This window comes from Ambystoma mexicanum, chromosome 12 (assembly GCF_040938575.1).
Source record: "Ambystoma mexicanum isolate Mex_15411 chromosome 12, UKY_AmexF1_1, whole genome shotgun sequence".
Taxonomy (NCBI): Eukaryota; Metazoa; Chordata; class Amphibia; order Caudata; family Ambystomatidae; genus Ambystoma; species Ambystoma mexicanum.
The window spans coordinates 459,070,741-459,086,983 of NC_090936.1; the positions used below are offsets into that span (position 1 = coordinate 459,070,741).

Below are 16,243 nucleotides of genomic sequence, written 5' to 3' on the forward strand. Positions count from 1 at the left end.
TCTCTGTGTTGAGGGTGGCCTCTCAATAAATCGTTACACATCTGCACCAGAATTCCCAGGTTAACTAAGGGCAATTTGTGTTGCAGGAGGAGGACTGGCTGAAGACACGTGACCTGTAGCTTACACTTCCCGATACTCACATATGCACTGGCCCCCTGAACCTGTGGCTCCGTGTTCACCAGCAATGCCATCTCTCAAAGGCTCTACTCTCATATACGTCATTCTGATATTTCCACCCTTGTTTCAGGGATAGAAGTGCAAAGAGAAAATAGAAACGTTCATGCTTAGCATGCACATTTGAGGCGCAGAAATACAAGCAGGGGTCTGGAAAGGATCTTGTCGACGTTACCGACCGTATCCCTGTGTCAGGACTCTGCCAGGAGAGGCATGGTGCGGGTGAGGATGCGGGCGGGGTGTGCGGAAGTGGGCGAATGTTCACCACAGCCTGACGAATTCCAGAGAGCACACACATTGGAGAAATAGCCCATATGTTGTGTGTCCGCACCACAACTCATGCCCAAAGAGATTTGCACATGTAATTTGCCGCTGACGACGGAAAGGGCAAACAAAGAAAAATGGAGAGTCCTCCTCTAACCTTTTCCCCTCCCCCTGGGTAAGGGGAGGGTTTGGGGGCGGAACGCTACCAAAAGCACCACGAAGCCCGCTAAAGGGCAAACAAAGGAAAGGGGCGGGTTAAGCCCCTCTATAACGAGCATGGTCCTACAGCAGGGAGCATCCAGCACCTGCAGTAGGACCCTGCATACCCGCCGTAAGGAAGGATTTCGTTTTCCACCCACCCACCCCACGAAAGGAAAGGGAAGGTGGGGTGACACCTGGACGTCGCTGTCGCAGGACTGTCAGGCTGGTATAAGGCGGTGTTTGGGCGACCAAGCACAAAAGACAGACTCCGGATGAGCAAGAAGGAAACCGGAATGGGTCTTCGCTCTTCCGGACCAGCGCCTCTTGGGAGCCTAACGGCAGGGGTGTCTGGTGGTAACAAAAGCTCAGCTTCCCCCAAAAAAGAAACTGCGCTCTCCCCACCCACAGACACCTGCATGGGCAGTATAGGCTCAGGCACAAAGGGTTGGGAGAGTTGGGCCTACTATGGAAACTATACAAAGGTATAGGGGGAAGCAGGTGAGGTCGGACACGGAGCAAGCGCCACACTTAACAGACTGGAGTTCACGGAATGTGTACAATGATTCTTTTGTTGTGGAAATAAAACTGCGGCCAAGTTTGCCATTTGAAACTACTGTCTCATGCCAATTCATTGCTTGTAAGAAACAAGGCGCAGCGAAGGAATGAACTAAGGATGGCTAATTGGCAATGGGTGCAAATGGACAAATGCAGGGGGTTAAACCTTTTGCGTCTCAAAACAAATGCAAGGGGGTTATTCACATGTAATTGATCAGCCCCGCTGCATTTTCACCAGACTATTGCTCGGTATTTAGAAGCAATAACAACATGCCTGCCCTAAGTGGATTGTTTGGGGTAATAAAATACAACAAGATTGCAGCAAATAAGTGATTACGACAAATCACATTGGCTCATTCTTTTGATCAGCATAGACTTTGTAACGGGGAGAGGCTTCCCAAGCCTCAATTCCTTGATTCATGCTGTGCATGGAAATGTCCTGTATATCAATATCAGTGAGCAAACAGACTAGTACCATTATAGATGCTGTCCATGAGCATCCTTGAAACATTTCTCCACCAATCAGGACGCGTGGAATGCAGACATTCTCTGCCAGAACAAACCTGCCCCCTGCCTTCAATCCGCGCTCCTTCCTCGTTGTCTAGTCTTCCCCCTCCGTCTGCTCCACTCCCCGCGCCTGCCTCCAGCTTCATGCATCCTCTGTGCCCGACATTCATTCGTTTATTTATGCTCTCTCCCCCTCCTAGTCATTTCACCTGCATGGAACGGATGCTAATGGCGATAATGGTCTCTGGGTGCGCTTTACCGGCCTGGCATTGTCCTGCCGCCCCGGTGAAGCCCTCACTAAACTAAGGCCTTTGCCATAGGATGGTAGACCAATACAAGATGGTACCACCCACCCCTAATGCCATTACCGACTGGCCAATATCACTAGTGCCCCTGGTTGGTCTACCTGGAAAGCACTGCAATTCGGCAGCAACGTTGACTTGGAGAGGATTGTTGAATTTCAGGAACGTTTTCAATTCAAACTTCTGGAAGAACCCATGTGAACCGCAAAGTCGTCGGCATTCATCTCTTGCAATGAAACGTTTCATAACATGTAGACACTGTAAATTCATCCAATAAATAAACTCGTGTTAATTTACCTTGTAAGTCTGCCTCTCGCCCAACAATATTCAGTCTCTCGCCTGGTGCTGAGCTTTGTCTGCCTAGTCTTTGGTCTGAAAAGAAAATGAATGAATTCTCTGCGCAGATTATAAATAAACACAGCACAAAGCAAATGCATAAGTAGACATCTGAACTTTGGAGGAGTTGGTTGGGAGCAGTCACTGGGCATGACCATAGTTATATGCAGATGTGAATCACCATGTGTTAGTAGTAGGTAATCTCTGCTATTAGTCATCGTAGACAGACAGGCATTTTGGCTTCTTTTAGTTATCATAGCAAGGCCTGGCTGAGAAGAAAACATTGGAGAGGAAAAATGTTGCTATATTTTGTTATTAATTATTTTTCCAATCTACTTCCTACTGGGCGCCTGCAATCACTGCCTTTCTAACACAGGGGCGTATTTATACGCTCATATATTTAGGTTAATGCAATTTAGTCTTGGGGATCAAACATCTTGCCAGATAACCGATTTCATCCGAGTTAATAATGTTTTGCCGTTTCTCAACTTGAAAAAAACGCAAACCAAGATGGGTGCCATGGACAAGGGAAAAGGGAAGTATGCATAGTCTCTTTAGCTCTTCCATGCCGGCCATTGCAGAGACAGGGATGTGCGGGGAACAGAGTCCTCTGTGCCAGTGAGGCACAAGGGAGTACCAGGTAAGTGGGGCAGTGTGTGTTTGTTTATTTATTTACATAGCACTCCAAACCCTGAGGTATCTGGGCGCATTACACGTTGCATACAAATACTTATTCCATTACAAAGTTTCAAGATACAAGAATATGTGAATTACAGGACAAGAATGCAAAGAATATTACACAGTTCAAAGTCAAAGGATTTACATATTATTTACAGGACTCAAAAGATTCACATACTATTTACTGAACTATACATGATCAGCAGGATAATGTCTAGCGGAGAAGCATGGTCATCAGGATAAATTAAGGATTCATGGCTAGAAGCCAGCTTATTGTTTTTTTTTCTAAAGCTGAAGAATGAATGTTCAGATCTTAACGCTGTAAGCATGGAGTTCCATAGCTGTGCTGCCCTGACCGGAAAGCTACTTCCTCCTACTTTTTTAAAGGTTATATCTGGGGACCTTAAGGTAATTAGAATACACTGTCCGGGTCGGTCATGCAGACATATTTTTAGTAAATTTATCCACCAGATATTTTGGTGCTGCGTTAGCTAGGCATTTGTGCGTGAGGGTTAATGCTTGAAGTTGTATTCTGTCATTAATTGCCAGCCATTTGGTATTGCATCTGATCATAGAGATGTTGCGTTCTTGGGATGCTTAAAGCAGTTCCAAGAGCGTTGTTCTGAAGAATTTGTAATTTGTTAATATTTTGCTTACTGGAACCAAGATAAAGGGCATTACAGTAGTCTAGTTTTGACAGAGCTAGGGCTCTAGCAAGCGTAATACAGCTGGCCGTGGAAAGGAACGGTTTGCAGGCGTGGATAAGCTTACAAGTATACGCTGTTGCCGAGGCAGTGGCATTGACTTGCCTTTGTAGGTTAAGAGTTGAGGCTAAGTGGAAACCCAACGTTTTTACATCTTTGGCAACTTTAATGTCTATACCATCGATGTTGACAAATTGGAACTGGTTACTTAATTTATTGAGAATGGCTGAAGCTCCGATAAGTAGGAGCTCGGTCTTTTCATCGTTCAGACACAGGCCGTGCGAGGCCATCCATGTCTGGATAAAGAGATAGATTTTATTCAACAAGGCAGAGTCAGCTTCGTAGTCGCCAGACATCGGAATGAGGATTTGGGTGTCATCTGCATAATTTGTGTAGGTGACACCCAAATTGTCTAGGTCATCAAACAGAGGCTTTGTGAAGATGTTGTACATCGTAGGAGATGCACATGAACCTTGCGGAACTCCGCAAGTTATTGGTATTGGCTCTGTGGATCGACTGTCTAGAAAAGATTGGATCCAGGCTGTCGCCCCTGGAGAGAAATGGGCAGCAGTAGAAAGACTGCTTGCTTAGCACATTATGGTCCACTAAATCAAAAGCGGCCGAGATGTCTGATAAAAGGAGGCGAGCCAGTTTTCCTTTATCCTTTAGGTCATCTATTTGTTTTTTTAGGTCCACTAAGGCTGTTTCCATACCATGTTCAGGGCTAAAACCAGGTTGGCAGAGCCCCAGAAGATTATGAGTCTCTAAGTAAGGCTGTATTTGGATGTACGCAGCTTTATCAATGATTTGTAACAGAAATGGGACTGTAGTTATTGGTCTGAAGTTGGTTGGGATGTTTGGGTCCAGAGTAGGTTTCTTTAATAATGGGAGGACCCACGCATCCTTAAGGTTGTTAGGAAATGAACAGGAGTCAAATGAGGCATTAATTAGTGTCCCTAGCTGCCTCTTTAATGATGGGGGCTGGGCAAGTGTCTTCCTGGCATGTGGAAGGTTTAAGGGAGGTTATAATATTCTCTACCTCCTTGATGGAGACCGGGGAACATTTTTATCGGTTGGAAGGTTTGGAGAGGTCTGGCAGAGTTATTTGCGGAGGACAGGAGTTTAAGAATTTGAGTTTTTTGGTTTTGATTTTATCTTGGAGAAGGGATATTTTATTGGACTGAGCATTTTGAATATTTGAGCACCAAGTCTTGCCCTTGATGCAAATAGGTGAGGTCACGGACTCGAGTTCTCTTAACATAACAAAGAGCTCCCTTGTGCTTGAGCTCGCTTTATTGATCCCGTCATTGTAAATATCACGTTTAGTTTGAATAATCTCTGATTTGTATTGTACTGACATTTTTGTGAGATTCTCCTAAGACTGTACGGTTAGTTTTCCAGAGGGATTCGGCTTTACTTTTTTCAGCTCGTAAGGCTTTAATATTGGGGGAGAACCAAGAATTGAGGTGGGCTCTAGGTTTACCTTTCCACATTTGTAAAGGTGCAATATTATCTATGGCTTGATTAATTGTAGAATTATATAAATCGACTAGGACTGCCGGGTGAGTACTGGCAACCGTTAGATTTGTAATGGGTTGGAGAAGCGGTAGTAAATTGTTCAGTGTTATATTCCGTTTATTTCTAGTGAGTGCAGGAGGTCCCAGAAGATTGGTCTGTGTGTGTTGAGGGCTATCCTCGAGATTAAATATTAATAGGTGATGGTCTGTCCATGCACAAGGTTCATTGGACAATATAGTAGTTTCACAGTTAAGGTCAGCCAACCAGTCTAGAGTTCTACCTTTAGAATCTGTTAGTGTGTTAACCCTCTGGGTAAAGCCCAATTCTGCAATAGTATTGGCCAAAGCATGCTAATCATTCAGGTCAACGAGACCAAGATTAAAGTCCCCAAGGATTAAAATTTGAGAGGTAGGTTTAGTATAAGTAGAGAGTAATGTTAAAATATCTTCTTAAAAATAAGCGATAGGGCCAGGTGGTCTGTATAACAGATGCATAGTTATAGTCCGTGAAGGTGTGAGTGGCAGTTTAACTGTCAAGAGTTCGCCTGATGGGAAAGGTGGATGAGTTGAGATTCTTAATTCTAGATTAGTTCTGGCAATGAAGGCAATGCCGCCACCTCTAGCAGTGTCTCTGTCCAACCTCAGGTTGTTAAAGTTATCTGGAACAGCAAGAGAATGGGAGGGGCATGCAACTGCATTTAGCCAGGTCTCTGTAATTGCTAGAAAGTCCAATTGATAAGCTATTATCAGATCTTCTAAATCTAACGCATGGGCAACCACCATCTCACATTAATTAAGGCTCCTTTGATATGAGGAAACTTATTGACTGAGGCATTGAGTGAAGTTGGCTGATCAAACAACTTAGTATTAAGGTTAGTTTTAGGTTTGCAACTCTTTTTCGGTGGAATTTGACACGTGGAGTTTTCCCTAAAATCAGGGGAGGTGATGTGGTTATTTAGTCGTTTAGATCCCAGCCTATAAGTTTCCGATATTGGTAGGGCAAGGTTGATTTGGAGTGGGTATTGTGGCAAATTTAACAGATCCATTGGTCCGGAGTTAAAGAACATGTAGAACCCAAATTGGCCATGTCCAGGAGATTATAGATGTAAGCTGCAGGGTATTGACAGGGCAAAGATGTGGACCGTAATGTAGTTATGGCTAGAGGCAATGTGATCGGTCAGTGCTGGGCGAATATATGGGAAGGGATATGTTTACATAGATATCATATTCTGGAGTCATAGGAGTCATCAATTTAGTGAGGCTCCTTGTGATAATATATGTATAGGAATTGGATGTTCGGCAATCATCCTTAGCGTTAGCAGTGTCTGAAGCTAGCACAAGTGTACAGATGCTGGGGAGTGATACCAGAAGGCATACAATTATTGAAAAAATGCCTAGCACAGTTAAGGCTGTCGGGGTAACCCGGGTGGGTGTTGTTTGCAATATATGAAGCAATATAGGCGGTAGTTGCCTTTAATAGAACATGGCGTAACATAACCACAACATTATATTTGGCCTTAAGCCCACATAAAACCAGTGTAAAAAAAATCCTATTTCAATGGATACAGGTTAAGAGGTACTCATAAAAAAAGTGCCAGGTACATGTAGCAATTAAGGTACTATGTGGACATCAAGGTACATGGAGGAGGCAATACTCTCTTATGTGGTTGAGCCAGGGAGACTAACAAGTTACTTACCCAAGGTAACGTTCTTTCGACTGGATGTTCCTCCCACGTATTCCTTATCTTTTATATTTCCTAATATCCAGCTTGCTGCTTCGGAAAATAATTTTCCCCAGTCCAGTAGAGGGCGCTGTGCGTCAATGCCTGTCGAGTGGATGTCCCTCAGAGGCCTCCGTGCCGATGTCGATGTCATCACAGGTAGAAGTAGCGCAGGCGCAGTGTCCGTTGCTCAGTTCCGTTTTGAATAGGGAAGCATAGTCCTGAGTTAGATGGTTACTAACCTTGAGGGAGCGCAGACTATAACCACAAGGGAACTTTTACTGCAGGGAAGGATGGGAGGGGTGATAAGGAATACGTGGGAGGAACATCCAGTCGAAAGAACGTTACCATGGGTAAGTAACTTGTTCTTCGAAAGGATTGTGTCCTCCCATGTATTTCTCATCTTTGATACTCTCCCAAAGTAGTAATATAATCAGGAGGAGGGAGTAAAATTCAAGTTCTTTAGGTATGCACATAGTGCAGTAGGGCCTTACCAAATTTAGATTTGTGGCTAGTGGAGGAATCCAGACTATAGTATCTTGTTAAGGTGTGTGCAGACGACCATGTGGCAGCTGCACAAATATCCTTTATTGGTACTCCTCTTTGAAGAGCTGACGAAGCTGCGATACCCCTCGTTGAATGAGCCCTTATATGCTCTGTAGGGTCTTTACCGGCCAATTTATAACATTCTGAAATTGTTAAAATAATCAACCTAGAGATGGTTTGTTTGGTAATGAGTAGGCCCAACTTATGACCTGTGTAACCCACAAATAATTGGTCAGTTTGTCTCAATTTAGCAAGTCTGCTAATGTAAAAGCTCAAAACACGGTTTGGATCGAGTCTGTGCAGCCTTTCTTCCTCTTTTCCCCGGATGTGGAGGAGGGTAAAATGATGCCAAGGTTATTTTCTGAGTGATGTGGAATTCAGAAACCACCTTAGGGAGGAAGTTAGGCTTCACCTTTAGTACCACTCTGTCCTTGTGAAAGACAGTGTGAGGAGGCTTGCAAGACAAAGCCTGTAGCCCACGCACCCTTCTGGCAGATGTTATTGCCACTAAAAAGACTGTTTTGAGGGTAAGAAGTCTAAATGGGCACGAATGAAGAGGTTGATATTGATATTTTATTTCTATCGCGCTCATACACAAACGTTTCAGAGCGCGACAAGGCAAGGGAAGGGGAACAGGGGAGAACAAAAACCACGATCTTACTAGGCCCAGTGAAATTGAGAACGCGCAAATGCATGGTAGAGGGGGTGGGGGAGAAGTGCATGGAAAGGGGAACAAAAAGGAGAGTGCGGAGCGAGGAGGAAAAAACAAATAATAATAAATTAATAAATAAAAAGGCCGCAAACAGTGGGAGTGCATTTAGCAAGTGGCAAGTGCTGGGTTTAAGGCAGCAGGCTGGGTAGGTCTGATAAGTGCATTGGAAAAAAAGGGAGGGCTGTATGGGTACAGATACAGACCCCAGTGCAAGGGGTGGCCCGGAGGCAGCGCGTGAGGGTGGCAAGAGGAGCAGGTACCTGGGCCCAGAGGAAGGAGGGTGGCCAGGTGCATGGTGCCGAGGGAGAGTAGAATCAGTAGTGGAGAGGTGGGGCGAAGGCAGAAGCAAAGAGGAAGGTCTTGAGGTGCTTCCGGAAATAGAGATGGTTCTCCACAAGTTTTAGAGTGGCAGGGAGGCTGTTCCAGAGGGAGACCCCAGCCGAAGATAGATCTCTCCCCAGCTCGTTTCTTCGAGAAACGACTGACCCTGAGGGAGTTAGAGGTAGAGGAGCAGAGTGCCCGAGATGGTATTTGGGGAGGGATAGCTGAAGTTATGTTGGACCCAGGCCCCAGAAAGCCTTGTGGACAATGCAGAGGGTTTTGAATTTAACCCTTGCATCCACTGGGAGCCAATGGAGAGATTTCAGAGCTTGAGAGATACGATCCCAGGGCTTGAGGCCAAGGACAAGTCTTGCAGTCCTGTTCTGGAAACGTTGCAATGTGTGGAGAGTAGAGACAGGTAGATTAAGAAAAAGACTGTTGCAATAGTCCAACCTAGAGCGAACCAGAGCTTGGGAGACAGTGAGCTTCTGGGGGAATGAGAGGAAAGGAACAAGTTACTTACCTGTAACAGTTGTTCTCCAGCATGGGTCTGGCATGGATTCACATGCTCATGAATATTCCCCGTCGTCAGGCTGGGAATCCTCGGTAAAGAAAAAATCAGTATCAGTTTCGTTTCTGATCTGTCTTTCTTAGTAGTAACCAATCACTGGTCTCTGGGTCATACTGCCCCCAGCCAATGACTGCCCTCTCCCTAAACCCTGCCTCCGGCAGCCATCCTCAGATTTGGTAGCACGTGAAGTGGCAGTATGACCAAGTGAAGAGCCGCAGAGGGGTAGGCGGGAGGGTTCACATGTGAATCCATGCCAGACCCATGCTGGAGAACAACAGTTACAGGTAAGTAACTTGTTCCTTCTCCAGCATGGGGTCTGGCATGGATTCACATGCTCATGAATAAGAGAATATATAGCAGTACACACATGCACAACAACGGGAGGTGGCAACAGGCTCAACATTAAGCAATACAACTCAACATTAAGCAACTCTTACCTCCTCACCAGGCTCACCTTAGGCGAACAGGTTGCGCAGCACTGCTTGGCCTACCCTGGACTCCTCCCTGGAGGCCCGATCAACGCAGTAGAATCTTGTGAAGGTGTGCGTCGACCTCCACGTCGCAGCCCTGCAGATGTCCAGCAGGGGCACACCAGACAGGAACGCCATGGTAGCAGTGATCGCTCTCGTTAAATGGGCTCTCGGACGGGCGGGCAGCTGTCGGTTTGCCAACCGGTGACAGTGCATGATGCAGCTGGAGAGCCATCTGGAAATGGAAGTCTTTGAGAAAGCCTTCCCTTGATTCACAGTCCCAAAGTTCACAAACAGTTGTGACGTCTTCTGAAAACTCTTCATGCGGTCCACGTAGAACTCTAGCTACATCCAGCGAGTGCAAAGTCCTCTCAGCCGGCGACAAAGGCGATGGGAAGAAAACTGGCAACACCAAGGGCTCGTTGAGGTGGAAGTCCGATGGCACCTTGGGCATAAAGGATGGGTGTGTCCTCAGCACCACCCTCGTGTCATGAAAAGTCAAGTATGGAGGCTTGCAAGATAGGGCCTGGATCTCTCCCACTCGTCATGCGGAGGTGATGGCCACGAGGAAAGCTGTCTTCCATGACAGGAACTTCAAAGGCGCTGAATGCATAGGCTCGAATGGGGCCCCCATGAGCTTGGTCAGCACAACATTAAGCTCCCACGCCGGGGCAGGAGCCTTCACCGGCGGGAATGATCGGAATAGTCCCTTCATGAATTCTTTCACCAGGCGATGAGACCACAAGGACGCACGTCCCGCCGTCCTGGTATATCGGGAGATTGCAGCCAGATGTATTTTGATGGAGGCGTGAGCCAGTCCAGCTTTGGCCAGCGACATTGGGTATGGCAGTACTTGAGGGGCCGTAATCCGCAGAGGGTTAATCTTCTGTGCACGGCACCAGACAGAGAACCTCTTCCATTCATGTCCGTAGCACTTGAGAGTTGAGGACGCCCTGGCCTTTGCAAGAACCTCTCTGCAGTCAGCCGGGATATCGTACCCTCCAAACTCTAGTGCTGCAGGAGCCAGGCATGCAAGTTCAGCGACTCCGGGTCGTGGTGAAGAATGGCGCCTCCTTCTCTGGAGAGAAGGTCTGCGTCCGTCGGCAGCTTGACTGGTGGGGACGTTGACAAGTCCAGAAGGTCCGGGAACCAGATCTGCCTCGGCAACTCCGGTGCAACGAGGATCATCCTGCACCGGGACCTCTTGAGCTGGCTTATGAGCCGGAGCAGCAACGGCAGCGGAGGGAACGCATAAAGAAATAGGCCGTCCCAGGGGAACGAGAAAGCATCGCCCATGCTCCTCGGCTGGGGGAACCTGCTGGCGAACCTCCGGCACTTGGAATTCGTCGCGAAGAGATCGATTTGGGGTTCGCCCCATCGTCGGAATAGTCGATCCACTTGATCCTGGCGTAGTTCCCACTCGTGGCACGAGCGCAGCTCCCTGCTGAGTGAGTCGGCGATCGTGTTTTTTATTCCTGCCAGATGAAGAGGCACCAGAAACATCCCTTCGGCGACGGCCCAATGCCACAGATCCTGGGCTTCCTTGGATAGGGCCGGGGACCTGGTTCCGCCCTGCTTCCGGATGTAGAACATCGTGGTGGTGTTGTCGGTGAAGATCCTCACCACCTTGCCCTTGAGGGACGGAAGAAAGGACCTGAGTGCCCAGAACACCGCGCGGAGCTCCAAGATGTTGATGTGGAGAGACTTCTCCTCCGGGAGCCAAAGGCCTCTCGCGTGAAGATCTCCGGAGTGTGCTCCCCAACCTTCCAGGGAGGCGTCCGTCGTCACCGTCACCTGGTGAGCTGGGGTCTGAAAGTCTGTGCCCGCCGACAGATGGGAGTGGGTACCCCACCACCCGATCGCCTGACTAAATGTCTCGTTGAGAGGGATCCTGTCCTCAAAGCTGCCCGTTGACTGGATCCAGCGGGCGTCGAGGAACTCCTGTAAGGGTCTCATCCGAAGCCTGCAAAGGCGCACCAGATAAATGCAGGAGGACATCATCCTGAGGAGGGACTTGATATTTCTTACCCTGGCCATGTCCATGGCTGGCAGACGCTGCACCTTGCCCAGAATGGTCCTGGTCCTTTCCTCCAACGGCGAGGCCAGCCTCGCCACTGTGTCGAGCTTGGCTCCCAGAAACAGGGCTACTTGCGACAGAACCAGGTGGGATTTTGGAAAGTTGATGGAGAATCCCTGGTCCGTGAGCAGCTGGACGGTCTTCGCAGTGTGCTCCACGGCGAGCTCCCTTGTCCTTGCCCGGATGAGCCAGTCGTCCAGGTAGGGGTAGAGGTGGATCCCCTGTAGGCGCAGCCGCGCCGCCACCGGTGCGAGGCACTTGGTGAATACCCTGGGTGCCGACTTCAATCCGAACGGGAGGGCCTTGAACTGGTAGTGCCGCCCTTGGACCACGAACCTGAGGAACCTGAGGAACCTTCGGTGTCTTTTTAGAATGGGGATGTGGAAGTACGCATCCTCCAAGTCCAACGACGACTGGAAATCGCCCACCTCCAGCTGTCCCAGCACGTGCTGGAGGGTGACCATACGGAACTTCTGTGCCTTGATGTACTTGTTCAGTCGTCGTAGGTCCAGGATGGGGCGCCATCCTCCTGTCTTCTTTTTTACGAGGAAGTACCTTGAGTAAACTCCAGAGCCCCGAAGCCTCTTTGGGACGAGCTCGATGGCACCCTTCCTGAGCATCGCCCTTACTTCCAAGAGTAGTTGAGGGACGTGATTTTCCTTCCTGGCCACAGGTGGAACGCGAGGGCACTTCTTCTGAAACTCGAGAGTGTGCCGTTGGGCCAGGGTGTCCAGCACCCAACGGTCGGTGGAGATGGACTCCCACACGCTGATGAACCTCGCCAGCCGGCCTCCCACTGGGGTGCTTCGGCGGGGGCCCGACCCCACGGTCGGTTCAATCTTGTTTGGAGGCCGCCTTGCCTCCTTGTCGACGACGGGCACCACCTGACTTGCCGCGTCCCCTGTAGGCTTCCTGGGACAAAGATCTTGCCACTTGGCGGTAAGTGGAGGAGCCACTGCCGGATCCCTTGGAGGCACCTTGTCTGCCTCCGGAGCTCCGAAAGGACGGCCGTCGTTGTTGGAGCACCCCCAGTGCCCGGGCAGTCTCTGTGTCTGTCTTGATGGCCTGAAGGGACTCATCAACCGCCTTCCCAAACAAGTTGTTCCCGTCGAAGGACATGCCCAAAACCTTGGTTTGTACGTCCTGGTGGAAATCCGTGGCCTTGAGCCATCCTCGTCGTCTCAAGCAAACACCGTTGCCCTACTGCCGGAAACCGGTGTCGACGATGTCCGTTGCCACCGTGATGGCGTGGTCCGAAGCAATCTCCCCCTCCTGTAGGATTTCAAGGGCCTCAGCCCTTTTGGCGTCCGGAAGGAAGTCTAACAGAGGGGCCATTTTGAACCACAACTCCCTGTCGTAGCGGGCTACGATAGCCAGGGCGTTGGCCGCCTTGATAGCCGTCGCTGCGGATGAGATGATCCGTCGTCCCATCGTGTCCAACTTCCTGCCCTCGCCGTCCAGCGGGGAAGTTGATGTCGAGGCCGATGCCCCCCCCAGCTTTCTTCTTTGTCGCCGCTGAGACGACCGAATCCGGGGTAGGTTGTGCCCGAAGGCACAAGGGGGCAGCGTCGGGGACCCGGTACTTCTTCTCGTACCGGTCCCTCTTTGCCGGCGCGGTGGCAGGGTTCTTGAGGAGGGCGAACCCCTCATCCCAGATGTCATCAAGAAGCGGTACGGCGAGGACCGTCTTCCTTTTAGCCTCGCGCTGTTGGTAAAGGAACCCTTCTTTCTTCTTTTCTTCTGGGCAGAACTGAAAAAGCTCGGATGCCCTGGAAATCATATCATGGCATGAAAGGATCCAATCTCGTCGGGCGGGGACGCCCGAGGAGGGGGCGACGGGGGACACGTCCCGTTGTCGCCTCTGTCGTTATCTGTACCTGTCGTAGCCGTGTCCGTGCCTGTATCATCCCCATGGGTAGTAGACCGGGGGGAAGGCAGAGCAGGCCGCAGAGGTGGGAGAGGTGGCGTAGGATGCATCCTCCTCCTCTTATGCGGTGGACTCTCCGAAGGTCCTGGCTCCGGTTCCCCCGTTGGGTCTGGCTCAGGTACCTCCGTCGGGGGAAGGGGCAACCTCGTCCTTATCTCCGAGCAAAAGGACAAAATCACTGACAAAATGGCCGCCGCGGTGTCCTGCGGCGCCGGAAACGACAGGCGCGAGGGCTCTTGAGGAGCCTTGTCGGCGACACCGTCACTCTCGTCACGCCCTCGTCGGGATCCCTCCCGATGGGCTGGGCCTCTTCCACGACTTCGATGAGCTCTTCTTCAGAGGTCGTGTCCGTATCCACGATGGCCACCAGCCCCTCCCCCACCTTTTCCAACGCGGACTTCGTTGGGGTCTTCTCAATGGGCCTGAAAGACGACTCCCTCCGCGGTGGCAGGGAGACTCTGGGTCCTGAGGGCACCTCCACTGGTTTAGCCTCCAGAGGCTGAGTCAGGGCCGCGGCGACATCCTCGATCGAGGTCTTAGCAGGGGGAATTAAGGCCATCGACACCTTCTGGACGCCTGGGGCCTTCACCTTGGGGGGAGGGTCCGCGCCTCGCTCCCCTCTGCCGGAATCTTCGAGATCGACCGGGGCCTCTCCAGAAGCTTCGCCGGGTTCTCGGACTTCCTCTTACCCGAGCCAGAGCGTTGGCTCGTGGTTGATGGAGCCGGGGAGGATGCGCCCTGCCTAGCAGCCAAGGAGCCCGACCGTTCGGCGCTCCCGGTGCCCGCTGACTCGCGGTGCTTAGCCTTTTGTTGGGCCCCCGTCGCCGGGGCACCCTCACAGGACTTAGAAGACCGCTCGGACTTCTTTTTCTTCTTCTCGCCTGACGGGCTCTTCCCTTCTAGCCAGTTGGCGAGACGGAGGTGGCGATCCTTCATGGTCCGCTCCTTGTGCGACTTGTCCTCATGGAGACAGTAGAGGCATAACGAATGCTCGTCCTCCTTGAAAACATTCTGAAGCTGGCATCCAGGGCAGGTCCTGAACAGCTTCCCGGGCGTCGAGCTTCCTTTCTCCTGGGCCATGTCCGGGGTAGGCCTCGGGAACTTCTGGAATCCTCCAAAAGCGTATCTCGACGAAATCTTCACCCTTGAGGGGCGTAGAAAACTCCGAAACGGATACCCGTTGATCGGATGTAGAAACGGTGGAGCTTGAGGCTCTATTTAACCGAAAAATTAGAAAAATCTCCTGAAAAAGCGCGAAAACGCAGCAAAAGCTTGAGAGCTGCAGCACGAGGACTCCCAACACTTGAACGTGCGGTAAAAATCTGAGAATGGCTGCTGGAGGCGGGGCTTAGGGAGAGGGCAGTCATTGGCTGGGGGCAGTATGACCCAGAGACCAGTGATTGGTTACTACTAAGAAAGACAGATCAGAAACTGATACTGATTTTTTCTATACCGAGGATTCCCGGCCTGACGACGGGAAATATTCATGAGCATGTGAATCCATGCCAGACCCCATGCTGGAGAAAGTGAGGCTACATGGTCCGAGCCCGAACTAGGGATGTCAAATGTGAATATTGTGAAAAAGGGATCCGAGCACTAACAAGGGAGATCCATGGTCTGAGCTCAAACGAGGGAGATTAAGTGCAAACATTGTGGTAAAAAGGGGGTCCAAACCTGAAGGAGGGAGACTCATGATGAAAACTAAAAAGCAAGAATTTGTGCATGTAACGATACTGATAAGAGTGGAACTTTGATATTTGTTTGTTATGACAGGCCCTCTACGGTAAGAGCCTTTATTGGAAAAGAGACTTTGGCAGAAGGCCTTGATACCTTTGCTTTGAACTGTATCCTCATGGCAGAGAAGCCAGAGTGAGTGCGAAGCTCGAATGTGCCACCTTGCCCCGTGCAGAAAACGTGGGGAAGGGAAGCCAACTGCTCAACCGGTCTGTCATATTGTTTCTTGAACACTTTTCTTTTTGCATACATAATTGTCCCACATCCTTTTCTTTTTAGAAGGATTGGCTATATGTTTATTGGTATAGGCCCTTTTATTTTGACAGAGACTTGACTAGGACTGTGTTATTATTATTTGATGGTCGTAGCTTGCTCCCATCCTTAGATTTAGGTTAGACAGGCGTTCAACCAACCCATTGAAGTTCAATAAACACCCTTGAACTGTGATCACTTGTGTCGGTCTTCACTGTTTGAAACCATGCCTTCCTTACACTGCCCTGTCTCTTATACAAATTTGTGTAAAGGGGAATGTACATGCAAAGGAACATCAGTGTGAGAATATAAAAGATCAAGGTGGCCGAGTCAGCGCTCCTCCCCACGTTGGACAGCACGGAGTAAGGCGGCCCCCGTAGACAAGATTGGACACACTGGCTCAGGATATTAAAAAAAAAAGGCAGTTCACAACATGGGGCGAGGCCCGCTTGGCCTTCCCCGTTAAAGTCACTTATTTCTAGTTCACCAAAAGTTCTTTCACAGCTCAACAAAAGTTCATGTAGGTCTCCCTCTTTCGGGCTAGGACCTCTCCAGACATAAAGTACCCGATTCAACGTAGATCTCCCTCAGCTGGGCTCGGACCTCGCAATCACAGCACCTGCAGGGGTTCCAATCCCTAAACTTCATTCACATTTGTTAGGGGTTCCCTTCCC

At 49.8% G+C, this 16,243-nt stretch overlaps 1 protein-coding gene across 3 annotated transcripts in view; it reads right to left on the reverse strand.

Moving 5' to 3' along the window:
- The window catches only part of BORCS5 (BLOC-1 related complex subunit 5), a 628,004-nt gene that overhangs the window by 175,634 nt on the left and 436,127 nt on the right, over positions 1 to 16,243 (reverse strand). For 2 of the 3 annotated variants that reach the window (XM_069628710.1, XM_069628711.1), the window contains one exon: positions 2,301 to 2,375. The exons of the other annotated variant lie outside the window; for it this stretch is intronic. In XM_069628710.1, coding sequence (XP_069484811.1) covers positions 2,301 to 2,375 — 75 coding nt within the window. The remainder of the gene's footprint in view (positions 1 to 2,300; positions 2,376 to 16,243) is intronic. 3 annotated transcript variants of the gene reach the window in all.